Below are 27,953 nucleotides of genomic sequence, written 5' to 3'. Positions count from 1 at the left end.
AAGCAACACTAATCTGTTTCACTGATTTAGGCATCAACATCTGAGATCAATGGCGCCCAGAGCTTTTATCAGTGCTCTGTCGGCCTCTCACAGCGTTCTCTCGTTACAGATAACACAGTCAATCACCGAACAGTGAGATGTAAGAAGGATCTCTTCTAGGAAGAGAAATCCTGTACTTTTGTGAAATTTTCATCCCAATTGAATGATGAATGACACTTTCTTCTTTAGAGAATCAGAGAAGGCTATCAAGTTTTTAAATAATACTGTACTAGCTTAAATGGCATATTTTATCCAATGCTAAAGAAATTGAAGTCTAGTAAAGGAACAGACTAAACAATTCAAACCGAAAAATCGTTTCTGGAGCACGAATGTATACATTTACTTTCCAATTTCTCATGTGAAGGACCCAAATACCAGGCTAGGACGGTAAAATCCAAGAGTAAGATACCTTATTTTCAGAAGAATGTACAGTATGATTGATCCGATTGTTATACTTCAAAGTCACAGAAACGTACTGGAACTGCCACAAGTATGCATAGTTCATGACTTTAAATATTTATTTCGAGAACTTAGGTCAAATCTTTTTAATATTCAATGTCACTTTATATACAACTTATTCATACACTCGTACGAAAAACCTTAGGAGTATATAGATAAAACCTTGACCTGTATCATCAAAAATCTATCTCAGCAAAAGCTTGGTGACATAGCAGCGTCTTAGATATGTACCCTCAACCCATTAACTTACACTCAGTACTACGAATGGTTTTAAATGATTGCAAAACTGTATCAATTTATTTAAGACAACCAACTCCAACTCATAACCTTGGACAATTAACTAAAAACATAATTGTTTCACTAATTAAAACACCCTCCAAAAATTAGACACAAGAAGTGCACGGGTGCTCGATAAACAGGTCAATAAGGGAAAGGAGTATGACAAATTAAACTTTTAACAAATTGAATTTTATTTTGTACGTTCAATTATACGTATCTATACTTTTATAGTAATTGGTTAATGTGCAAACAAGACCATTAAAATAATAAATAAATAAAATACATAAATATACTTTTATACAAAGAAATGTACAAAAAATATATTAAAAATGCAACTTTACATTTTTTACATATACAATAAAAGAAAGTACATCAATAATTTAATTTCTTAATTTCAAAATTCTGCTACAAATTCGCACATTTAAAAAATTCTTAACTTTTACATTGGGACAGACAAAAATAATGCCAGATTTATAATTGTTTTTAACAATTTATGTTCACTAAGACATTAATAATTTCCTATTTTTATAAATTTTTTAAAATATTTAAAGAAAATGTATCTGTATTCTTACATACAACACATTTCCTTCGATAATTTTGAACCTTTTTTATTTATACAACAAATTAGTCATTCTCAATTAGTTTCAAGAAAACTTATTATGTCTTCGGAAAACAAAACAAACAAAAAATTATCATGTTAAGTCCCGGTATACCTCCTATGATCATATGAAATGAAAATAATAACTAATTTGAGCAAACTAAGTAAAAAGAAAATAAGTAGAAGCAGCACCACTATTTACTCTACTCATTTAATTGAATTGAATTGAGGTCCTGAGATCAGTTCTGAAGAACGTGAACATTTGGGCTCCCACTGAAATATAAAAAGCAATCTGTTGAAAAGTAGCAATTCTACTCTTGTCTTGTAACTATCATTTTCATACAATTAAACGAATCGGTGCAAACTTATTGCTTTGCCTTAAGAGCCCCGAGAAAAATAAATAAATTACACAAAACAGTAATGATACTTATCTAAGTACTCTTAAATATCTTTAACAAAAACTTACAGTTTAAAAAGTTAAGTATAAGGGTTGATTAAACGCCAAAAGGTACACAAATCTGCAAGTACCCAACATTTCATTAATACTTCATTGATATTATTTTAAGTAATTTTACAGCATTAATTTTCATTATTATTTTTTTGAATTTATTAGATGTTTCACAGACCCTTATGCTGGCCATTTTAATCTACAAAATATTTGTTCAAGTAGAACACCATTTAACTTAGATTGACTGTAATATCTAATCAACAAACTATTAATCACCGGTTAAAAATAAAAACTTTATTAAAAAAAATTAAAAAAAAAAATATGAGGCTAGAAAATTCAAAAACTTTTTTAAAAAAATGCTTACACCAACATTCATCAATGATTTCATTTATTTATTTTTATTTTTAAATAAAAATCGTCGGTTTAAGTTCATTCTTCGATTAAAGTAACTGTTACTTTATGTAGTAGTCAAACGTTAAGAATAATAGGTAATAATTAATCTGGCTTTATCGCAAATAATATAGTTTTCTTCAATTACATTCTCAATCTAGGTATTCTTCCCACAGTATTATATATTTGGAATATAAGATAAATAAGATATGCATATTTTTATGACAGCTAACATAATTATTCCAGTATTTTACTATAAGTAAAATTAGAGGGACTACATTAAATTACAATTGAGAAATGAATAATTATTGTTGAATAATTTACTTGATATTACCTACGCGTTATTTGTGCTCACAAATACTTCGGAAAGACGAATTCTAGACTGAAATATTGTTTTAAATCCGTGATTCAAATTTAAAGAGTAACCGACTCTACCTTAGTCTTTTTCTACTTTAACGTGCATGTACATACTCGTACATACATGTGACTACTCAGAATAAAGAGCATAATAAAGATAAATCAGAAGAATAATTTGGAATAAAGCTAAAATAAAGTACCTATTTAATTATGAAGATATAATATACATTTTATCATAATTATAACAAAAAAATAAAATATTATGAATGAACAAAGGGAAGGGATTAGCTATGCGGTTAGCGTATTGGATTCCCACGTGGAGGTTCCGGGTTCGAATCCAGCTGCAGACCCTTAGATTTTCTCTTTCTAAGAGCTTCTTACAGCTCACTGTCCGGGTGATGGACAGTGTTGTCTGTAACGAGAGAACACTGTCCGGAGGCCGGCAGTGCACTGAAAAAAGCTCCGGGCGCCAATAACCTTAGATGTTGACGCGACTTAAATTATAAAAAAAAAGAAAAAGAAAATGAATGAACTTGCCAGCATAAGGGTCTGTGAAACATCTAATAAATTAAAAAAAATAATAATGACAATTAATGCTGTAAAATTACTTAAAATAATATCAATGAAGTATTAATGAAATGTTGGGTACTTGCTGATTTGTGTACCTTTTGGCGTTTAATCAACCCTTATACTTAACTTTTTAAACTGTAAGTTTTTGTTAAAGAGATTTTTGTACCTTTTGGATAGATTTTCCTTTTGTATGTTTTGCAAAGTTACAAATCTACTTTACAGATTTTTTAAAATTGGGAATAATAAATTTTAATTTTATCATTATAACCTGAAAAGGTGTTAAGTCGGAGTTACTACCACTGGAGAGATCTTTTTAAAGTCTGATTATAGTTGCGGACCCCCAAACCATCCTCAATAACAATTTTTTTGAGAAAGCGTTTTGAATAAAATAGGAAGGTAATTTGTACGTAAATAGCAAAATTAAACTGCGATTTCAGTACTTCCATTTAAGAGGAGTAAGAAAAATAAACTGCGGTTACAGTACTTCTCCCTAAAAGGCGAAGAGGCAAAGATTTTGAATCGAACGACAATTCATTGATGTAAATCGGTTCACTCATTTATAATTTTAACGATTGCAGTACTTCCTCTTAGTAGGTGTAAGAGCATGATGGCACTTCACAGCCACGTAAAGGAGCTTTAACCACTTCTTCTTGCTAAATTTTATCAAAATCGGACTAAGCGTTATAGAAATATTGGTAATAATAGTTTTAGAAAGGGCCTAACTTGGGTGGGGCAAACTCCCCTCCTTATGAGGCACAGCGTCGAGACTTTAAAAGTGCAAATCTGTACAAAATTTCGATTCGAATGACACTTCATTCATGAAAATCGGTTCACGTTTCGATAATTTGAAACGATTGCTATACTTCCCCTTAACAAGTATAAGAGCAGATCGTCGCTTTAATGTTACGTAGGGGAGCCCTAACCCTGTCATCCTACCAAATTTTATCAAAATCGGGCTAAGATTTACAGAGTAATTAATGATAATAATTTTGGAGGGGGCCTTACATAAAGGGGGCTAACTCCTCTCCCTTTCCATGTACAGCGTCGAGACCCCCAAAAGGCACATCTACATAACATTCCGAAACGAATGACACCTCATTCATGAAAATCGGTTCACGCGTTTAGGCGCTACGTTGTTTACAAAAAAGGTAACAACAAGAAGAAGAACAACAACAACAAGAACAAGACCAATTTTTGAAAATGCCGTTTTTGCACATTTTCGGCAACTTTTTTCTCAAAATCTATCAGATCTAGGTTGTTGCAAAAAAATTGCAGTCATAAAGGAGGATTTGCCCTATATTATAAAGAAAATTTGGGAATTTTATCTTTTATAGAAAAAGAGAAAAAAATTGTCAAAGTTGGGTGTTTTTCAACGTTACGCTTTTTCGTGCAGTTTTTGATGATCAACCCTTATACAACTGTCCTACCGGACAGTTTTAATGTGCAAATATTAGACAAATAAATAATTGATAACTTATACTACCTTCAACTTCATGCCTGCTCGAAGTACAGTCAATCACAAAATCCGTACGAAAGACAGAATCCCCTCGTTTGATTGAGAGATCATCAATTGATTTCTGCGGTCTTTTAAAATTGCCTGAAAAAGTAAATAAACCATTCTATTATATTATTGCAATCCTCTCGTTCGACAGGTTTACTAAAAACTGGGATTCATGATCCATGTGACCGCTTTTTCAGCTGTCAAAATGAAGGAAATATTGACATGATTTCAGCCTACAGTCTTCCTCCTAGTATTTCTGATCTTAATTTTAATGAAAAATTGATGTTTCAAGTGCAAAGGTCATAAGTATATAGATAGCTTAAAAATTGAGCCGTTAAACACAATAAACTGAAATAAAATTCATCTCAGATACATAGTGGGTTCCTAATTAATTAACTGCAAAATATTTATGATTCCTTGTTCACTCTTAGAATAAATCTGAAGTCCTAATATTATTCGTTTTTAAGACATTATTTCTAATGACCCACAATATCTTACTCTATAATAATAATAAAAAAAAATGGTTCTTCTCAACATTCTCAAGAAAAAAGATACGCTAAATAAACTGAGTTGCTGATTAATTAATGCAAAGGCTTGCCTAGTAAACAAAAAATTATTTCAAAGCAGGATTTCAAATCAATACTTACCTTTTGAAACAATTTCTTCATCTCCCAGAAGGACTGTGACTCTTATGTTTTCCTCGGAATATCAATGGAATTAACTCCTAAATGAAAAAGAAATCGTTAAAAAAGTTTTTAGATAGAAATGTTACTTAATTAAAACGAAACAAAATTTTATTGCGGCGAACTTAATTCTCAAACATTGAAAAATAAAACAAATCGGCTCTAAGAGATGATGATCATAATAATACAAGAATGCTACCATATTATGAAAATAGGTGTAGTTGAAGTGAAGTACGAAGAATAATTGAATGATTAAAAAAACTCAGTGCGATCTTATTAAATCACCTAAACTCTAAGAAAACCTAAAACAAAATGTTAATGTTTCTTATAAGATTAAGAATTCCTACTCATCAATTAAATACTGAATTAATTATCAAAAATGGAAAAACATAATAAAACAATAAATTAGCTTTTTTAATTTAAGCTAAAATACTACTTAGATAGGAATAAATGTAGTAACACTTCTTTTTCAGTTCTATGAATGTGAATGCGCCGAAGGAACATGCAGAAAACTTCCTAGAGTAATTTGATTGAAATATTGAGAATTAATCGAGCCGAAAACGATAAAAATAAATAATTGAAAAGCAAATAAACTCCACTTCAAACGCTGGACTAACAAAATTTAATGTCCCTAATTTGAGCGCGACTGGACATTTAAAAAAGTACAACTTTTGTTTTCATTGAAACCAAAATAAAAATATTAATGAAAGGGATGAATCCCAGTCACATTTTCATTTCTCAAACAAGATCCGATAAATGATTTAAATAGGGATGACATATATTTTAAAAAAATTCCTGATTTTTTTTTACTTTGGACTATTTTAACTACTCAAATCAATCAACAGACATAATGATGTTCAGGAATCCACCACTTAAGAACATTAACAAATGGCCACAACCATTATGTTCTTCCTAATTAGAATAGAGATAACGTGAGGAACTAATGATTGACATTGTATGAATTATTTTCCCAAACGCTGTCCTATGTACACAACATTGTTTAAAAAATAAAGCATTTGACGAAAATGATCACCTTTTTTTAATTGACGAGCTGAACAAAGAGGATTAGTGATTTTGTGTACAAAAACTTGAAAAATAATTTATTTAAAAATAAATAAAAATAAGAAAATTGTGGAATCCTGAATATCAAAACATAAAAACAAGAGCTATTCAACATTGATTTATTTCCAATTAATTATTTATGAAAACTTACCAAAATGCATCACAGTACACAGGAAAAAGCAATGGTCAGGATTCAAACAAGAATGACCAGCGATGTTTTCAGGCCTTTAAATTTTTGAATTTTTCAGAAACTTTTAATTTTTTTTCTTGATGTACAACAGGGAAATCAATGGAAACATCACAAAATCATCAAAAATGCTTAAAAGTGACGATTTCCATACCACTGACAGCAAACCTGCGCTCTTCATTAAAAAACTTCAAAGCATAAAAAAGAAAGACAATAGAAAACATACTCAATACTCACACTTACTCACCCGCATACATTCACAAGCAAACATATTTATCCATTATAACTATTTGCATAACAAATGAAATAATTTAAAAAATGAATTACGCACCCAAATAGACATCTTCCCATACAAGGATAATTAGAGAAAACTTCCAAATAGCACCTTGTACATTGAATGGAAGATAAAGTCTGCTTCAAACCTAAATTTTCATATAAACTTCCTATTTCAAGAAGGTACTTTTACCTGGATTTAGTAATTTAGATCAATTTACCCACTGAATTAACAAAATTATTCCTCCTTAGACATTTTTATCGATAGAACACTCAGAACAATCTTTTACTTTATTACAAATTAAACATTACTGTAATTTTTTAATAAATGAATAGTAAGATTAAGAAGAGCAAGATAAAAGTTGTTAATGTTAAATTTTGAAACAATATTAAATGCAAGTTACTAATAAGCGGGGAAATCATATTTTTTAAAATCTCTAAGAATGTATCTATTCATACATTTAAACCAAACCAAAAATTGTGCTTACTTTTTACAAAACGCTTCCAAGTAATGTTAGCAAAAGATGTTTCCTCAGAAAAAATGTAACTTTAATTAAAGCAATAAATCAGGACCTACTTTAAACATTGCAATTCTTCGTGGGTCATAAACGTCTAGTTTACTTTGTTGGTGTAGAAAATATAAAATAAATAAATCAAAGAAATAGGCCCTTCCCTTTGCTAACCATTTTCCTGTTTTCTGCACTACTCTACCACCAACATAAAGAACATATGGAGCTTCAAGATTTTTACGCCAAATAAAGTATAATTTGGACACACGTCGCAAGCAACATATAATTATTTCGCATTCAGCTGTAAGCATGTTTTTTCGCAGTAACGAAAAATTTCAAATGCGTTTTGGATCAAATGAAGATGTTTCAATAGAGATGCCACAAGAAAAAGTATGTGAAAGAACGGAAAGAGTGAATCCACTCCAAAATTGAGGCTGACAAATACTTTACACAATTTTTCAAACTTAAATTAAAAAATGAGACGTGATTATGCGTCGTTAGCAAAAATAAAAAATAATTACTGCCCAGAAACGAAATCTGATAGTTCTAAGCTCATAACGTTTAGTTAACATAAAATAAAGCCATAGCACTCACCATGTTCAAAAAATCATACTGAAGGACCATACTATATATACCTACACCCACATACTTTCATTTAAGAAACTTTTCGCAAATTTGCAATAAAGCGAAGGAAAGGCCCTTTCGATAAAAACAAATTAACATGTTTAATTGAGATCATGCTTTTGCTTTCTATTTCTACTAACGGATTGCAAATATTCTCTAGAACCATAAGAGATTTTTAAAAAATATTTGGCAACATAAAACATAATTTAGAGTTGAGAGGATCAATAAATCAGTAAAGCAACACAACTTGATCAAATCCAACGAACAGATTATCTTAGAATATATGTAAATTTTTTATTTAATATATAATGATTTCGATTTCTTTCTTTATACTAAAATGTATGTAAAAACCTAAACTGTTTGCCATAAGAATGCTAAACATCGCTATTAGATTGTTAGGATTTCTTTCACCTTTTGCAAACTTGAGGGACTCCTTCAATAAACGAAAGTTTAAAACAGTAAAATTTTCAACTCCGGAAGATGTAGTCAACAGCAAGAAAAATAAAAATACAGAAACATTTTCTCTAACCAAATTCATAAGTTAAAATATTACCCAACTCACATAAAACGGAAATGCAATGCCTGATTTTTAAGTAAAAACAAAATTCGCTGACATTTAAAACTTACAAAAAAATAAATAAATAAATAAAAAGTAACAAAATAGGTAAATACAACTCATTCCTCTTGTCTGTAAACCATTTGATGAATCACCGCAAACCAGTCCTTTTCAAAAGCATAGAGTAATTCTGTAACAGAACCTGCTTCGGCATGGTAACAGTTTAAATTAAATATATCAACCAAAAAATCATTCGCCACAAAAAACAGCAGACTTCAAAAAAAAAACTATTAAAAATAAATTACCCAAAACTGTAATACATGAAATATTATAGGGCCAATTTTAAAAATTATTGGCAATGAAGAATAAAAATGCTACAAATGCTACAATGGAGCTAATTATTTTTTTAAACAAACTTGAAAACACCAAAGACTCCATGACCTAACCACATTTTACTATATTAAAAAAAAAAATCAACGTAACAACTGCAAATATTCTGTAAACAGCTTTTCTTCTTCAAACAAATGTGGTCAGTTCATACACTAAGTTCAAATACTCAAAACCATTATGCAAAATGTGCACGAATTACAAATGGCGTCTTTAATTTTGTTTCACCTGTTCTCTCAAATAAATCACAAATAAATGTGTCCAGAAATAAAACTGATTCAAGCTAAAAAGAGAACTGCGTTTTTTTTATTTGAAAATAAAAACAAGATTCCATTTTTTAACCTCACACAGCCAGCTACTGTTAAATAACAATTCATTTTTACTCAGATATAAAGGACACTAAAGTTGAACGCTTCAAAAGGTTAATTATAAACTGCTTCTTTCTCAGTTCATTTTTTCCTATATTTCATTTCGCTTGTCATAAGAGGCGAAAAACAAAAAGATGAGGCACTTTTTCTGAGGCTTTTTCATTTGAGCAGGTATAGTTCAACCCGACTTTTAAAAATATTTCTTCACCTTATATTGATTGGGGTAACATAACAATGAAGGTTTTCAACAGCGAAGGCTAAACAGAAAATACCCTCTCTAAACTTTTTTAGTAAATTAGCTACATCTGAACCTTCTGCTCCATGTTATAATAACATTATAATAATTCCAGCATTTTATTCATAGATGAGACATGTAAACAAAATAGTTACAGTGGGAGTTTCCGCGTAAGCAATTAAATGAAAAAGTACTTAAAAGATAGAAGAGACCCTTTAAAATAAAAGCCATTGCAAGTCCAGTGGCACACATTTGTGAAACTGATGATTATCAAGTTGGTGATCAAGTACTAATGACATTGGAAAGGAAAATTCTGAAGTACACATGACAATTATCAACCTGTCTCCAGGAAATTCTGGCAACACTGAAAAAGATAGATTAGGGATGGATCTCTTATTCTCTTTCACAAAGGTGAAGCTAATTTGATTCAATGGGTTGTTCGGCAAGGACAAAATCCCAAAAATACTTCTGACCGCCCGCACACATAAAGAGAACCTGAATATTTTATACATAAACCCTTCATCAATCTACCACAAGCGCGCTAGCTAACCAAGTGCTTAAAAGTTATCCATACGCTTATTACTTCTGTAAAGCAACAATTCGCATATCTGTAGAGCAATGTATGAAAGTGTGGAAATTTGTAAAAGTTTTTGAAGATAAATTAAAAATATTTAAAAACCTACTTTTAAAAATGTGCAAACTATGGATTATAGCTAAAAGGTTCAGAAAAAATGCGCCAAAAGCAACAATCCAGAACCGAAAAGCCATTTAAAAACTTAGCAACCATCTAATAATGAGGTAACAAAAATAAGAGTTGATTAATTTGAAAAAAGAAAACAAGTTTGAGAGATTTCTCCTGAAGGCCATATATTAACAAATTACAAACTATATTTAAAGTATGGTTATGACAACATAAATAAAACTACACACATAAAAGTCATTATTTTTATTTTATTATACTATTTAAACCAAACTTTGCTAAATGGATTTAACCCAAAGCAAGAAGAAACTTACAATAAATATCAATGATCTGAGAAAAGGACATTTCAATCTATACACTTTACAAACAGATGAAAAGATAAATCCATAAACTCTTTAAAAAAAAAAGATGGTAAACCTGCTACTTACTAAGCACAGTGCCAATTTTAATCATTAAGAGAGAAAACAAGAGAAGAGTTTGCTTTTCCAAGGACATGAAACAAAATTAATATTACTACAAAAGAGAATGACATTTAAAAAAATTATTGATGGTAAAACAAAGACCTTAGCTAAGGTAATATTGGATTCCCAGCAAAATTCTGGAATTGATTGCATGACCATAGAACATCACTGGCTGAATAACATGTTTTAAAAAAACATTGAACTCTACTTCAAAAATGCTAACACAAGAAAAAAAATTGTTAATTATAACCTATATTGTCTCATATTTAAAATGGGATTTTTCCTAATAACTTCTACAAATATGTATAATAAGAAATATAAATGTCTACAAAATAGATTCCAGCACATCTGAAGACCTTCGGATATTAAAAAGACCACGTACAAACTTAATATTAATAAGAAGAAATTAATGACTGATGAGTTTGGCTACTCACAGTCACAAGTTAATAAAAGCGGACGTCAATAATCCGGCCATCAATTCTCATTCCATCAAGCATATCTGAAAGAAACTCATTAAGAAAAATAAAACGAAAACAATGTAACAATCGTAATATTTTCAAGGTGATAAATAAAGACTGAGCACTAGAAATTTTAGGGCCTTTCTACCAAGCAATGAATTTTGCAAAAAAAAAAAAAAAATTATAAATAAAAATTAATGAGATTTTCATGGTCACTGACCTGAAGAGTTTCAAACGAAGCATTAAGAATAATTATAATTTTGAATGGTTTAAACCAGGGATGAGCAACACGCGGCCCGCCAAGCATTTCTAAAATTGAATTTAATTTATCGTCTTTCTCCCATCAATATATTGTTATAAAATTAATTATAATAAAATGGTAGTTCATACTAAACCGAAATATTTTTTTATGGCGAGTTACTTGTCGTCGACGTTTTTAAACATGCAATACGAACGCGCCGCGTCTGCGCGATTTTTTTGTGACGAGATACACACTTGTCGGTGACTCGTTCAAACATGCAATACGGACGTTTCGTAAATTATTAGTAAGAGTTAATCTATGTGCGGCCCGCAAAAAAAATTTAAATTTAAATTGGCCCATTGATTAAAAAGGTTGCTCACCCCTGGTTTAAACAATTTTATATAAATTGTTAATAGTTCTATGTATTCATTAAGATGGTGTTACATTCTGCTACAATAAAACTTCTGTAGGTTATACATGGTACCTCAGAATTCCAATTCGTTTAATCATGAAGAATAATACTTCCATCTGAGATAATTCATCCTTCAACAGTCAACACATCTTATTTTTAAGTTCTAAAGATCTTTCTAAGAAAAAGTCTACACTGTTCGTCCTTCGCGAATTGCTGAGTGGGCGGAGCACTATATTGCTTCCGTAAAACGGCTGCCTATTAGCTATTAAACTTCTTCCTTTAGCCTAAACATTCTATTGAATAAGTGTCATATCTATGGTATTATATGCTGCTATTACCTGCATTTATTAACCCAGTTGCTTTATAGCATACAGGATAATAAAATTTAGATATTGTAATTATTGTTCTCATACTTTCAGTTACTGATTCAAAAATCTGTTTTCAAATATTTGAGGTGTGAGTAATTTGCTTGAGGGATTGTTTATTTAAGTCATAATTAGATACGAAACCTCTAGACTTATAAGTTTGTTTTTAAACTAAAGTTAGAGCTATATTTTCAGAAATTTGTAAAGTTATCGAATGAATGGTTAGAGGTAAGTGTAAATATTAATTAAGTAGTGGAAGCGTAGTTTGAGAGTATACAGAAATAATCACGGGTATCCAGTCTTAAGAAGGCTGTGGAGACACATTGAAGTAGTTGCAACCTCTTTTTAATAAAGTATCAGACAATATTCTCAACCTCTTCATCTCCTCCCTTAATTAAGTTGTCACCCTGTTCACTGAATTAGATTTATGTTGTGTTTTTTTTTCTCAAAGGACAATAAAACGTTTGATTTTCCGTATAATTCACTCACTAAAGTAGCCGAGCGATTGCTAGGCCCGCTAAGTAAATATATATTCTTCATACTGGGTTCGATTCCAGGTCTAGGTCGAGAAACTTCATAAAACGGTGATAGACGCGTGGAGCTGCGTTCAAACAAACTTGAAAAAATTTATCTCCAAAAGGCTTTTTACAAGTTCAGTACTTCCAAATAAATTAATATCTCTAATAAATCATTTTATCAGATATAATTTCTTTCAATTTGTATTTCTAGTAATTTAAATTTTAGGAAGGGCAGTGTAATCAGAGCACACAACGAAAATCCTTAAATGACAAGATCAAAATGTGGGTACAATTTTAAAAACTTTACTTATTTCAAGACTCCATTTTCTATTATTGTGTAAATCAACACATTAAAGGATACTAACTGCACGCTGGGCATCCCACTGACTGGCGAACTGCACTATACCAGTATCTTTCCCTCTCATTTCGGCAAATTTTACGTCACCGGCATCTCGACACTTGTCTCTCAACATTTGCCAAGTTGTGCCGGCAGGTAACTATAGAATTTTTTTTTTAAAAAATACAATTTCTTTTTCAACACCAACATGTTAAAACCAATAAAAACAATTTGAAAATTTAAAAAAGAAACGTACGTTTTTAATTATAATTGAATCGGAAGGCCGGTTCGTTCCAACACCGACCCCTCCTGCACCGCCTCCTGATGTAACATTTGAGCCTAGATTTCTATTTCTGTCGAGTGAACTACCACCAGCATTAAATCCGCCGCCTCCACTCAGCGCCGCACTTAAAGAATCAAAGTCACGGCCGCCTCCTGTCGTTGAACTAAAGGCATTTAGTGCACTGTTTCCTGTTAAGTAAAGAAACAGCATTAGAACAATTAAAAAAAGAATAGAATCTTTTGAAATTTATGTACAAAGTATTTTATTAAATAAATGCTATTAGATTAATTATTGTAAATTCCGCAACTTCAACATTTAATCTTTTAACGTGTAGTGGTAGCTTCAAACAACAGATGCTTTTCTTAAAAAGAAATACACTTTGTTGAGCTTGAAAGGTTTCACAAGTTATATCATTACTGTCTCTTATATTGTTATATCATATTGTCTTATAATAGGTTACGATAATGAAAAACCTTCGAACTTTTTTTTTTTACGTATATATTTAATTATACCTGTCGCACCAGTTAACAGTTGTGCTGCAGCTAGAGGATTAGCGCCAGTAAGCGCGGCTGATGCATTCACACCGAACGGTGATGTCAATGATGAAAGGTCACTAGCGCCACTGCCCGCTCCAATTAAATTGCCCACTAGACATAAAAATAATTTAATTAATTAATTTTACAGCAATAAAGGGTTAATTATAACTATAATGGGGCAAACTTCCCTCCTAAGTATGTACCATCGAGATCCTAAAAAACTGTATCTACCGTATCTAAAATTTCAAATTTAAATACAATTCATTCATTAAAATCAGTTCTTACGTCGATAATTTGAACGATTGCAGAACTTCCTCTTAGTGGATGTAAGAGCATGACAGTACTTTAGAGTCCCGTAGGGAAGCTTTAACCACTTCTTCGTATTAAATTTTAGCAAAATCGGATTAAGCGTTGTAGAAAGATTAGTAACAATAGTTTTAGGGAGGACCTGACCAGCGTGGGGCAAACTCGTCTACTAAAGATACTCAGCATCGAAACCTATAAAAAATGCAAATCTACTTCATTTTTTGAAGCAAATAATACTTCATTGAAGAAAATAGGTTCATGAAACGATAACTTTAAATGATTGCAAAACTTCCCCTTAGTAGGTGTAAGAACAGAATTGCGCTTTCATAATATATAGAGGAGCCCTAATTCCTTCATCCTGCCAAATTTGATCAAAGTCGGTCAATAATTTACTGAGTTATTAGTAATAATAATTTTGGAGGAGGCCTTACATACATGGGGCTAACTCCTCTCCCATTCAATGTTCAGCGTCGAGACCCCCAAAAGGCACATCTACATAAAATTCGGAATCGAATGACACCTCATTTATGAAAATCGGTTCACGCAATTAGGCGCTACGTTGTTTACAAAAAAGGTAACAAGAAGAACAAGAACATTTTCTGAAAAAGCCGTTTTTGCTCATTTTCAGCAACGTATTTCTCGATATCCATTTAATTTATGTTGTTGGAAAAAAAATTACTGTTATAAAGGAGGATTTACCATATATTTTAAAATTTGGGAATTTTATCTTTTTTAGAAAAAGAGAAAAAAATTGTCAAAGTTGGGTGTTTTTCAACTTTATGCTTTTTCGTGCAGTTTTTGACGATCAACCCTACCGGACAGTTTTAATAAATTTGAAATATTTTTGTGTGTGTATGCAAAAGAAAAACATTGAAAAATTCCAAGTCGTGATAGCAAATGAAAAAAAATATTGCCCAGAAAGAAAGTCACAACTGTACCTAAGGCTGCAGCAGCTAAAGCAGGATTATTAACGGGAGGTACAGGCACTGCAGGAGGTGCAGTAGACGTGGCATTTCCTCCTCCACCTCCTCCGCTGGCGTTACTTGGTAGATTTCTAGCTACGTCCTGTAGTGGAACCCCATTGGCACCAAGACCCATTCCAATGCCTTTCAATCCTTCAGGTAATTTGGGTGGCAAACCATCTCCCTTATCCACTCGATCCATTCGTACAGATAATCTTCGATCATACAAAAGTTGGTTGTTCAACATAGCTAAACAATTTATTAAGGAAAATTTTGAAATATAAAATGTGTAGACAGTTTTTTCGAAATTCTTTTGAAAGAAAAAAAAAATATTTTAGAAACAATTAGAGCCAAGGAGCTTGAGCAGAATAAACTTTTAAGGTATACTATGCCTCCTTTATTGGTGCCATGCGAGTTTCTGCCCAATATCAGAGCAATCCTAAGATCTAAGAAGGTTGTAGGGAAAATATATCTTCCTCCACCATCTGGTCATTTCCCTGATTTCTGATCTACCTTGGATAATGACATCGCAGTTCAAAGCTGAGTAAGAATTTCCTCCATCTTCCCAGAGAATCTGCACTTTCTGGACCCTGCTTCTTCAGGTGTCCTCAAAGCTACCATGCCTCAACCGGAAGAAATTGATTTTGCTAAAGCATTCTCAGACCACAACTGACACCAAATAAATTCAGCGTTTTGATCTATTGTAAGTCTGGTTATCGGAGAGAATGAGTATCACTCTATCCCGATATCCCTTGTTGAGGTTAAACCTAACGCATTTTAGGATTACATGAATGTTTGTCTGGAAGATGCTAGATAACTTCCCTTAGATCTGGTTCTTTAGCAAAACCATAGGCGCCTTAAATTAAATTGAAAATAAATGCCTCAGTTTTATTGGGACTTTATAAATTAACATGTATGGGAAGTTTTATGTATTACACAATTAGATGGATAATTGATGTTTTCCATTCATAAATTAAAGATAATTAGGAGCTGCCGAGTAACGAACACATCAGTAACCTTCCACTTGGCGTTGAAACTCAAAACAGCCTCAAAAATTATCAACACAAAATATTCCCTTAATCGGCCTCGTCATATGTAAGTATTGACTCACAAAATCAATTATCAGTATGTGCTAGCTGAACTGATATCTGAGCGCAGACCCAAAATAATTCCTTAGTATCTCTGCCATTTTAATCCTAATGGAAATCATATAATTTTAATATTTCCGCAAATTTATCCAATTAATTTCTCCTAAAGGTTTAAGTAAGACTACCTCATTGATAAAAGGGTATGCACGTATGCCATTGGTTTAAATAGCTTAGGATTTTTACACTCGCCATTATAAGGGATTATGCGCTTTGAAGTATCAAAGCGGGAATTGGAAAAATTATAATTTCCATGGTCCCAGCATTCAAATCCTTATCTTTTCGGTAGTCTAATGAAGCATGTAGAATACGGTGACGAAGTGCAAGCCAAACTAAACTAGTTACATTGTTGCTTCAGATTTATAAACTTTGTCAATTAAAATAATTAATATCTTAAAACGCAATATTCAAGGATACAAATGGCTTGTACTGCTTCAACAGGATGTTCATATTCCACAACTCCAAAACCCCTGCTCTTTCCTTCCTTATCTAAACTGATCTCAGCGCTGATTACACGGCCAGCTAGTCGAAAAACTTCCTTTAGTTTTTTGTCATCCACCTTGTAGTCCAACTAAAACGAAAATGTGAAATTTAAGTTATCAAATACATTATGATAAAATCAATAAAGAAAATATGAATCCGTGTCTAATAAGAAATACTAAGAACCCAATACAAATATATTAACAATATATAATATGTGGGGGTGGGTGTTGGTCTAGTGGTTAAGAGCGTGGGTTTGTAAGTGGGAGATCCCCAGTTCGAATCCCGCGTATGATTGCTTTTTAATTGAACGAAAAAGTTGTTTATAGTAAAGTCTGAGTTGAGTATAAGGTATCCCGTCCACACCTATCAGACGTTCCGCCAGAAAAAATAGGCGATTACTTAACTTTACATAATATGTTAACAAACAGAAGTATAGTGGAAATAAAAAAACTTACATTAGCGACGAAACACCTAGGAACTAGATTGCCAGAAATATTCAATGATTCTAAAAATTGTGCGCTTAATCCATAAGTATTGCCCCACTTAGATCCAGATACTGGTGGCCCATTCACTAGGGATGGTATGTCAGTCCATCTGTCGGAGTCCCTTCTGCGATCACCTACTCCTCCGCCTCCTCCGCCGCCGCCACCACCACCACCTCCACGAGGTAAAATACGACCGTACTTGTCACGCTCAACATCGTTGTCCTATAAAAAGAAAAAAAAATTCTTAATAAAAATTAACTTTTTAATATAAATTTCAATATATTTTTCCGTCATCGTTTCCGTCATGTTAAAATATTGTTAAATTTCAAAAACAATAAACTTGTTCAATTTTATAATAAAATTGTATAGCAATTACTGAACTGATTATAAAATTCTATTGTAAATTCACTTCGTAATAGTTTAACCATATTCTAAAGTAGTTATAACCAAAGGGAAATAACTTTATTTGCAAAGTTTGATTAGTAAAAACATGGCTGAACTGTTTTGAATAAAAAAATATTTGTCGAAACAATGGCAAATTATGATTAATATCTCCTTAGAAAATACTTACAGTTTTAAAAGTTAAGTATAAGGGTTGATTTAACGCTAAAAGGTACACAAATCAGCAAATGCCAAACATATCATTAATACTTCTAGTATCATATTTTTTAGAATGTATTGATGTAATTAATAACCACATTTCTTCTTAAGAGGGGGAAAAAAATCATTTGCAATTACAGTTCTGCTCCCTAAAAGGGTAAAAAGAAGTTAAACTGCGAATACGGCATGATTACAACGCTCCCCCTTCGTAGGTGTAAGAGCAGGTTGGCACTTAAATGTCACGCATTCTAAATTCTTCTTCTTACCTAATTTGATCAAAGTCGGGCGAAGATATTATTAATACCCATTTAAGAGGGGTTTTTATTTGCGTGGGGCAAATTCCCTTCCTAAATATGTATATACCATCGAGGCCCCGAAGAGCCGTATCTACCGTACGTAAAATTTCAAACTGAAAGACAATTCATTCATTTAAATCAGTTCATACGTCAATAATTTGAACGTTTCAGTACTTCTTAGTAGGTGTAAGAGAATGATGTCGCTTTAATGTTAAATAGGGAAGCTTTAACCACCCCTACGTGCTAAATTTTATCAAAATCGAGTTAAGATTTATAGAGTTATTAGTATTAATTCTATTACGGGGGACTTACTCGCGTGGGGCGAACTCCTCTCCTAAGGATGCACAGCGTCGAGACTTCTCAAATGCAAATCTGCATAAAAATTTTGAACCAAATGACACATCATTCACGAAAATAGGTTCATGGAATGATAATTTTAAATGATTGCAAAACTTCCCCTTAGTAGGTAGGAGTAAGAGCAGAACGTTACTTTAAGGTTAGATATGGGAGCCCTAACCCTTTCATTGTGCCAAACTTCAACAAAATCGGGCGAAGATTTACAAAGTTATTAGTAATAATAATTTTGGAGAGGCCTTACATATATATGAGGCTAACTCCTCTCCTATTCGATGTACGGCACATCTTCATGAAATTTCGAAACGAATGACACCTCATTTATGAAAATATAGGATACAGGATTCTTACCTCTTTAACAACAAGTTTCCTTCCTTTTAATTCATGCCTATGCATTTTTTCGATGGCATCCTTGGCTAGATCAGCATTTGCAAATTCAATTATTCCACAACCACGTGGTTTGTCATTTTCATCCATAAACAGTTCTACGTATGTTACCTCACCAACTAGGATTAAAAACAGGAAAATTATTTCAATTTTTATTAGAGTATTAGGACGTATACAATTTTGGCGTTATATTAATTAATTTTACCTTGTTCCCTAAAGAGATCCTTTAACTCCTGCCATCTGTATTCATAAGGAATATTTGAAACGAAGACTCGGTTGCCCTTCTTCTTTCTCGGGCTACGGTCGCGGTCACCACTACCAGAAAACCTACTCTGCCTCTCACGACGACCTCTCCTATCCCTGTCTCTTTCTTCATCAGATCTAGTTAACAGGAAAGATGTTAACAGAAATTCTTAAGAATGATAAAACAATTTAAAAAAAAGGTTTTACAATGAAAATCTATTTCCTAAATTTTTTTTTATTCTTTCAATTTTATTTGAATCTCACATTGTTTTCCAGTAAAATCTGATCTTAAAGTTAAGAAAACAGAAAAATATAATTGCTAATATTTTCAGAAAAAATGCAAAATGCCACACGGATTGCACTATAACAAATTGTATTACACCAATCAATTAACGTTAAATTCTCCATATGACGATGATGATATAAATTCCTTACTTGTAAAATTGAAGCAACTACTTGGATATAAATAGGAAGAAAAGCCCGTATTTGGCTTCTTACCCCTTACTCTCCTAAACAGAGTTGAAGTGTGAGGGACCTTGGAGGGTGATGTAGAGCAGTGGCTCTAAATGTAAGAGCACACTGAAATTCACAAATTTCTGACTTGACGGGTCTATAATTTGAAATCTGCACACAGCAGGTGGAATAAAACGGATAGAAAAGTGCAAAAGAAATTTGTTTGCATCCTAAAATATTCAATTTAGAAGGTACTTTTTGTAAGGTAAAAATCGGGAAGAAAACAAAATCATAAAACAGCTGCTTTCACCAAATGAGCAACGGAGCAAACTTAACACGAATTTTTGTTTCTCATTTCGATGTGTACAATGAGCTACTAAAATAGAGACACACTTATACTTACATCAACCTGTTACTTTTCGATGTTAAGCTCGTAATTGCACTATTTATTAACTTAATTCTATTTTATTTTTCTTATGTTATTACTTGCTTATAACATCTTTTCAGTGGGGCAATTTCAAAAATACCTGGCGCACCACCATTATATTTTGTCATGATTAAAATACAAAAAAAAACACTTATTATGTGGTAATTGACTCAGTTGCAGGAATTTCCAACTTCCCGCTCTGATGACTTGGGAGACTTACGGCGTACCTACATTTGTTATAATTACTTATAAAACAACACTTACAGAGCTGGGTATTGTAAAATACCTGATGCTACAAAACAAATTCATTTTTCAAACCCATCGTACTATTCTATTCAAAATTTCACTATTTTCACACTCTCTGAGATTGTCAGTTCTTATAAACAAAAGAAAGGATTTTATTTAAAGGCTGAAGTAACTCTACATATACAGTAACCTACATATTGAAGATGAATAAATTTTCAAAAAAAACTTCCAATATCTTAGCCGTTACTTATGGAATTAACATTAACGCTCTCAAACAAGTTTTTTTAAAACAAAAAAAAACGCTTACGTTTTGGAAAAAAAATTATAAATATCGAATAAACGATATTAATGAGTTGCCGGCATGAAATTCAATAAAATCAAAATTTATTACGAAAGTTCCGTAAGACATATACTTGTAAGTTAACTGATGCTATTTTAAACCATTGATTTACAGTAAAGTGAGAAAGAACCTTCACAAAAAAAGAAAAAGAAATTAGACAAGCATAGAGGGGAGAGTGTATTAAAAATTAACTTCCAAAAAACATATTGAAAAATTAGGTACTTACTTGTCACTCATGGTTTCTGCCTTCTCTGTTTTCATGCCGCTGCAACAAAACTTACTAATTAACAGTTCAGTTAAATATTAAAAGAACTAGCCAGTCAACGAGCACACACCGACGCCACAGAAGCACTACGGCGATTACAAATGGCGATCGAGAAAAGGAGGGGGGACAACAAGCCAAAAAGTTTATTTCACATAACTTCCTGTAACAATCAATAGCCAAAGCCTTCGATCTAACCTTAAGAAGTAAAGCTTCTTTTTTAAATAACTGTCGTTTTTTTCATTTTATTTTAGTACTCATACTTGACACTTTCTTCTCATGAGAAATCTTCCTAATATTAAAAGCTTGAAATTCAGGCGATGAAAATAATTCATTGCGAAGGCGACTAGCTTACCCGTTACTTACCTAATTTTGTCTTGGATTAGTATCGTGGCAAATATAATAGAAATTACGGCCAAATTAAAAAAAGTTGTGAAGAGATTGAGATATTATGATTAAAATTGAAAAATTGAGTGTGGTGAAGTCTTTATTTACATGCAAATAAGTAAAGGTAACCAGAAAGTGTGATTTAATTGTAACATTGGATTTTTATAAAGAACATCTTTTTCCTTCAAACTTGGTGTTTTTTTACATCATAGTATTATCTAATAAACATCTTTAAAATATAATTTCCAGCACAGTGGAATAACTTTTGGAAGCCTCTGATGCTAAACACTTTAGCATCTAAAGTGAATCTATACTTTTAGTATCTCATCTTTTATTAATTATAAGTTACACTAAATTTCTCTCTTTACATCTGGGATTATCATTTATTAGCTTATTTTCAGTGTTACCTGTTTGCTGTACGTTATATGAGTTGCCTAATTTGCAGAAATTCAAGGAATAAGTTTGAGAGAATGCTCACGGATAATTCTTTTTACTCCCAATTATATTAACTGTATTTTTAATTTATGCCAGGTATTCTAAGTTCTAAATCACACTCAAACATTCCTAATCAATAATTATCCTAATTAATAAAAAAGTTAGTATAATTTAAATCTAATACGGTTTGTTTTTAACGTTTGGTAATTTTTTTTAACACATTATTTTTTATATAGTTTGTATCGAGTGTCGAAATTAATTTTTGAATCAAATTGTTATGTTAAAAACCGAAATGAATCTAATGGTAAAAAAAATTACTAATTTTGAGATTGAGATTCACATTTGTTTACCCTTGTTTATGCACATTCATGTAAATAGATAAAATGTACAAACCTGTTTTCAGTAGTAGTTGATAGCGAGCTTGAATGTCTTGCTTCTTCCATCATCATGTAATCTCTGAAGTCTAAATTTTTCAAGCCCTCCGTAAAGGTGAAAATTTGGTTAGGTCCTTTCTCAAGTATTAGTTCAAAAGAATTTTCCCTCTTCATAGAGTATTAGAGATGTACTTTGGTAATGTAAAAGTGGAAGGTATTTTTTCCACCATTTACGAATAAGTTGAACACTGCGCAACGTAACACCTAGAGATGATTATAACGCTGAACTCCTATATTGACGGTCTCAGTTGTGACCGGCTATATACTCATATCTCCTCTCTGCTGTTATACCATGCAAACCTTCCAATCCACCATCTTCCAATTTTTATAAATTATTTCTTGAAATTATTCCTTGTTCACATAATTTCTTTTACTTATCGGGTTATTTAGATGTTCTTCGAATAATCTCTCTTCTGTTTTTTGGATGTTCATCCCTTTCTGTCCGGTATACAGATTTCTCTTCGGATGCTGTCATGTATGGCAGCAGTTAATCTGTTGAAAAAAGATCTCTCTAAAAAATACACTCTCAATGCTTATTAAGTTTTACTTATGATTTTATTATTATTATTTTTTTTAGGTGGCTTGACCATTTACTGGAAATGTTAATTGTCCTAGTGCTACAGCTGTCACTGCCATATCTGTCAACTTAGTAGCTTTCTATTAGTTATGAGTCGCAATGTCGGAAATATATTGCATGTTAAGGAACAGTCAGGCAGAGGTAAGTCTTTACTTATAATTTGTCGTTTGTCTTTTAAAGATTAGATTAGAAAATTAGGCTAAAAAGTGAATTGAGAAAAATTGTTTCTGAACATTCGGTGAATGCGTCAGAAATCTCATCAGTTCCAATCATCAGAAGTTATTTTAGATTTCCCCGTCAAATCTTAGTACTGGTTTCAGTTTTTTAAAATTTAAAAAAATAAGTCCACTGTATTGTTACTATTATGGATGCTCGTTGTTCTGATTGTAATACTTCCAACAATCGTTGGCTCTCCTCAAAACCACTTATTTCCCAGGGTACCACTTTTCTGCAATTCACAATCCTTTTCCTAGAACTTATTTTCCTAAAAACTTCTACCTGTTTTGCAGCAGCCTCCTGTCAAGCTAAGAAGTTGAAAAATAAAAGTTAACTTTTGTAAACTGTGTACTTTAGTGTGAAAATGATACACCAATGAACTTCGGGCACTTATAGAGATTATCTATGCAAAGATCTTATTCTAAATATTAATTTATTAGATTAAGAATCCTAATTCGATTTCTTACCCCAGAATAGTTACGAGATGTTGGCGAGGAGGAGTGTCGATACCAAGAAGTTAAAGGCTAATGACCATAGACGTCGATGCGCCGAAAAAAAAACCCAGGCAGTTGTCCCGAACTTTCGTTCCCTAATTTTCTTCCTAGAACTTTTTACCTGGAGGGGTCTTACCTAGCACCTTGAGGGCAAAAAGACCTCTTTTTGGTCGGTGTGCAATATACCAGAATATATATTCAATATTTTGAATTTTAGACTTTTATTATTTCTTAAATTTCTAATTAATTAATTTCATATTTTCCCTTGACCATTTACTGGAAATGTTAATTGTCCTAGTGCTACAGCTGTCACTGCCATATCTTATTCTACCAATTCTATGTTTTTAAAATTATTGTAATTTAAATATTTTTTCTAGATAATTAATAAACTAAGGAATGCTAATTCGCATTTATTTATTGTGTAAGCAATTTGCCATTTTCAGAGTGCAGTCTACTAGTGGTTATTGGTATTAATGTTGGACTTCATAATGAAAATCCTGCAGATCTCAAGTAAGTTTGGGTTGAAAAATATGTTACTCAATATTATAAAATAAAAATTACGGTCACTTTCCGCTCGTAGCAGAAGAGAACCCACATTTAAACTCATTCTTTCGTTGAAGAAGAATTATCCCAATATTGAAATTTAGAAGTGGAGCAATTCATGTTTTTATTATTCTTTAGGTTGTCGCCAGTTTAATTGCTAAAAGATTTTGAAAAAACAATGTGTTATGGACAGATTAGTTTTGATTTGAGTGAATATGTGCTGTCAGAGCTAGAATACGCTTACCTAGCAGGCCAAAGTAGTTACATTCATCATTGTTCTGTTAGAAAGATTGACGTTCACTACGTCAAAAACTCTGAAAAAGGTAAGCAGCATTAATATTATTAGCGATTTTCTGTATTTGACTAATAAATCTGTGAAGTGTATACAATAGTATTTTGGTTTTAAAGCAGTCTTTCTTTTTTTGTGTTACGTTCATTTTAAGTAGAAATAAATAAGTAATAAAAATAAGTTTAGGGATCTTTTTTAATTTTCCAGAAGTGGAAAGAAGCTGAAAAAGACAGTATAAGAGATCCGCATCAATGAGTGGGAATTGAAAGAAGAGATATTGAGAACGAAAGTCTCACATTACCCAAAACTTTAGAAATGTGCCTACAGGTGGAAGCAGCAGCTTCTAGATTGAGGATCATCAAGTGGAAGTTAACGTTGTGAAGCCATCATGAGTGCAAGATGAGAGAAGTTAAAATCGTGAAAAGAATGAACAACTTAAGAGGAGCTGCAGATAGAAATGACTTGCCAAAAAATTCAATAAACAAGCAATGGAGTTTAGCTTGTACAGGTCACCATCAAAGGGGAAAATTCCCTTCATTCATTCTCTTAGGAAGATATACGCCTTATGGGGTAGTAACAATTATTTTTTTGGCATTGCCTTCTGGAATATAGAAATATCCCAATAATCAGCCTGAGAGCATCACCGAATACTTAATGAGCCGAAAATTGAGGATACAGGTCTAACATCTTACATTCAGAAATGTTTCTAGATTTCAAGAAAAATATCAGGTCACAGCAGGGTGAACAGCAATATTATTGCAAACATAAATACAGTAAGCGAAAATGTTACTTTAGATGGAGATAAACATGTGTTAGTGAACAATGGGTGAAATGCGATCTGGTACGTCCGGGAGATGCTCTAAAAAGCTCCTTAATTCTAAGTGTGGTGGTACAGCAGAAAAGACAAAAGGAGTTGTTATTGCGGGCAGAAAATAGAAGAATCTTGAAGGGAAATTCTAAATGGATCGACCACGCAAATATAGATCTCAGATGAAACTGCTTAGAGAAGATAAAAATTGGCAAAAAAAAAATTATGGTCAGTATAAAAGTTATACGCATCAAGAATTGTCAAACATAAGATTTTATTTAGTAATTCAATATTTTAGCAAGTGGCGTGTTGTAAGTCCCTCTCTTTCTCTCGATGGATTTTAACAACAAAGACTTGAGCATTCTCCGTAGCGCTCGCCTAACAAAGAAAGAAAACTGAAACCGAATTATACATTCTTCACCAAGGATTATTAATAAATTGTACTGCCGCATCCACAATGTAGAAACTAATGGGAAAAAGGAATCCTGCAATCAAATGAACAGTGGTGACAAATTTAAGTCAGCTCAATAGGGCTGAACAAAACATGAAGAAGAGAATCAGAATGCGACAAGATTGTGATAAATTTAAAAGAAACCTTTGTTATTACAAAACACGCCCAGTTTTATTAGTAAATTGAAGTCTTGTGAAATCAATCATACTTGTGAACATTTTTATGATTTTAACTTGAGTGAGCAATTCATCAATAATATACGAATTAAAAATTTGCTACCAATAGTTATTCGTCGTGAAAATTTAATAAAGGTCAGCGTAATAAAAAAACATTGTATGGAGAGATCTTATCCTAGGGTTGTAAAATCAGCTTGATTTATTTTACTTCCTGTGGAAATTATTGTTTCCGTTTTTGAAGGTTGCCGATCATAAATGAGATAACAATATTAATTTAAATAAATAGAATCAAAGAATGATTTAGTAGTTGAATTTCATGTTTTCTAGAAGTAAAACTATCAGTTCAAAATAATTGAGAATTCTAAAATTTGGTCATAATGTTGAGAATATACTGTTTATTGATCATAGGAGTTACTACTGCGCTGGTAAGTTTTGTGTCGGTTATTTTTAGTAATTGTAAAATTTTGTTGAGTTTATGATAAAGTTTTAATTTCATTTAAAGGTTCTGAATTAAAATAATTATTTCTTTCACTGACTTCTGCAAGAAGAAAAGTTATAGGAGCCATTAGTAAGAGGAATATTTTGAAAACGAAATGTCAGAAGAAATTCAAGTGTCACTTTTTGGTACTCTTGTCTCTAACGACTCATAAGTTTCATCATTGAGACATTTTTTCAGTTTTTAAAAATATTTTCATAGTTCATACACCATTTAATCTCATTATACCTACTAATTTGATTTTAAATTTTTTTCCCATAAAATTGATTTGGAGAGTCTTCTGGGAATCATTTAATAGTTTGGTAGTATTACAAATCTGAGAAGTGTTCTTGAAATTTAGAAAATCTGTTACAAGATATGACTGTACTCAATGGTTTCTGTATTTAGAAATTTTCTTCGCAGTATCTCCAACGACTGGCATCAAACTCACTTTTTTATTCATGAACCATCACTTCAATATGATTTTTTTAAATTTAGTAGATGAGCTGTTACATTTTATTTTCCGTGGCTAAGGGTGTAACGAGGGGCCAGGTGCTTAGATTCTTTACATCCTACACCCTTCATTAATCCTCCGTTTCTCCTATATTTATTGACGCTTAGACCACCTAAATGTGAACAAAGTTGTCTGTTATAATTGTAATAATTGCATTAACAAAATTTCGAATGCAAAATGCAAGATTACTTTTGAATTTAGTTAATCTAATTTTCATTCAGAATTAATAATATACATGGTTGAAATAGAAATAATTTAACTAAGAACTTCGGAATATTTATTTAATACTTAAACTGATTTTTGGAAACTGAAATAATTTATTTTTTCAGGCAAATCATCTCCGAGGTTCTTACAAAACAGCCAAAAGTTCAGAATATGTTGGAAGACAAGAATCTTTTAATTCTATGTCGCAATATCAATTTCCTTCGGAAACGATTATTAGAAAGCGTAGGACTCCTCAAGACATGTCTTCTCTGCCAAGTCAGCCTTCATTGCCTGCACAGATGTCAACAACAATACCAATGAGCGCGCCAGAAATGCCAGGTGGCAGAAGGCGTAAATCTGTTTATGATCAAGAAATGAAAGAACAGCTCTCAGTAAAAGAAAGAAATCTTTGGGAAAACAATCTGAATGCAAGACTACGAAGATCCCCTCAAGATTTTCCTATGCCGCCGATACCAGAATTTCCCAGTAGAAGACGTAGATCTCCAGAAGATATGGTTCAAAAAATGGATGAAATGAAACAAAAAGCTCAAGAGAAAGGAGCTGAAGCAAAAGAAAAAGCAAGTGAAGGTCAAGAAAAAGCCCAAGCGGCAGGTGAATCCGGTAAAGCAATGGCAGAATCAGCCAAGGAGAAAATGCCAAGTGGAAAATAAATTGTTAAAATAATTAATTTGGCAACAAAAACTAAACATCTGTAAAATAAAGTATTTATTTCAGCATGTCTTTCCATTTATAATTAATTTTTTCAAAACTAAATTTGAACATATAAAACATTTAAATTTTCAATACTAATAGTTAAATTAAATATCAACATTAAGATCTTGTTAACATTTATTCGTTACCGGCCGAGATTAAAAACGAAATAAATTGCAAGGATTGGGAATCATCTCTGCTGAGCTCCATAAAATAAATATTAGAGCAGTAAAAATATTACTAGGGTGCAAAGAATTAATTTCTACAAAAAGATGATTCTGTAATCCAGAAAATATATAAACATTTTAGTTAATTCAGCATTAAAAGATTTTGCATGGTCCCTTTTTCCTCTTACCACAGGCGGCTGAGAATTCCATTTGATGAAGATATCGAAGTAGCGGAGAGGAGTATTTA

The 27,953-nt window shown here is 32.0% G+C and overlaps 2 protein-coding genes across 5 annotated transcripts; one reads left to right on the top strand and one right to left on the bottom strand.

Annotated features, from left to right (window-relative positions):
* Positions 1 to 944: 944 nt before the first annotated feature.
* On the bottom strand, positions 945 to 22,195 carry LOC141451112 (myelin expression factor 2-like). 3 transcript variants are annotated; one of them, XR_012456535.1, is made up of 14 exons: positions 22,041 to 22,195; positions 20,790 to 20,828; positions 19,060 to 19,235; positions 18,819 to 18,973; positions 17,188 to 17,439; positions 16,667 to 16,820; positions 15,081 to 15,353; positions 13,813 to 13,947; positions 13,274 to 13,488; positions 13,042 to 13,177; positions 11,121 to 11,185; positions 5,289 to 5,365; positions 4,624 to 4,737; positions 945 to 1,648 (listed from the first exon to the last, which is right to left on the bottom strand). XR_012456535.1 is itself a non-coding variant. In XM_074122217.1 (11 exons), exons 1-11 carry the CDS (start codon positions 22,193 to 22,195, stop codon positions 11,130 to 11,132), a joined length of 1,746 nt encoding a protein of 581 aa, XP_073978318.1. In that variant the 3' UTR covers positions 10,457 to 11,129. The 3 variants fall into 3 exon arrangements, 2 of the variants coding, with proteins under 2 accessions (XP_073978318.1, XP_073978319.1); XM_074122217.1 differs by lacking the exons at positions 945 to 1,648; positions 4,624 to 4,737; positions 5,289 to 5,365 and having other exon boundaries at positions 10,457 to 11,185; XM_074122218.1 differs by lacking the exons at positions 945 to 1,648; positions 4,624 to 4,737; positions 5,289 to 5,365 and having other exon boundaries at positions 10,457 to 11,185; positions 13,822 to 13,947.
* A 183-nt stretch (positions 22,196 to 22,378) lies between these two features.
* On the top strand, positions 22,379 to 27,569 carry LOC141451117 (uncharacterized). Of its 2 annotated transcripts, XM_074122225.1 has the most exons (5): positions 22,379 to 22,799; positions 23,812 to 23,878; positions 24,050 to 24,234; positions 24,408 to 25,236; positions 26,954 to 27,569. In XM_074122225.1, exons 4-5 carry the CDS (start codon positions 25,234 to 25,236, stop codon positions 27,497 to 27,499), a joined length of 549 nt encoding a protein of 182 aa, XP_073978326.1. In that variant the 5' UTR covers positions 22,379 to 22,799; positions 23,812 to 23,878; positions 24,050 to 24,234; positions 24,408 to 25,233; the 3' UTR covers positions 27,500 to 27,569. The 2 variants fall into 2 exon arrangements, with proteins under 2 accessions (XP_073978326.1, XP_073978325.1); XM_074122224.1 differs by lacking the exons at positions 22,379 to 22,799; positions 23,812 to 23,878; positions 24,050 to 24,234; positions 24,408 to 25,236 and adding an exon at positions 25,243 to 26,060.
* Positions 27,570 to 27,953: the final 384 nt, after the last annotated feature.

The sequence above is a fragment of the Rhodnius prolixus genome, unplaced genomic scaffold (assembly GCF_049639745.1).
Source record: "Rhodnius prolixus isolate KJV_2025 unplaced genomic scaffold, Rpr scaffold_8, whole genome shotgun sequence".
In the NCBI taxonomy this organism is placed as follows: domain Eukaryota; kingdom Metazoa; phylum Arthropoda; class Insecta; order Hemiptera; family Reduviidae; genus Rhodnius; species Rhodnius prolixus.
This window is presented reverse-complemented; position numbering and strand designations above follow the sequence as displayed.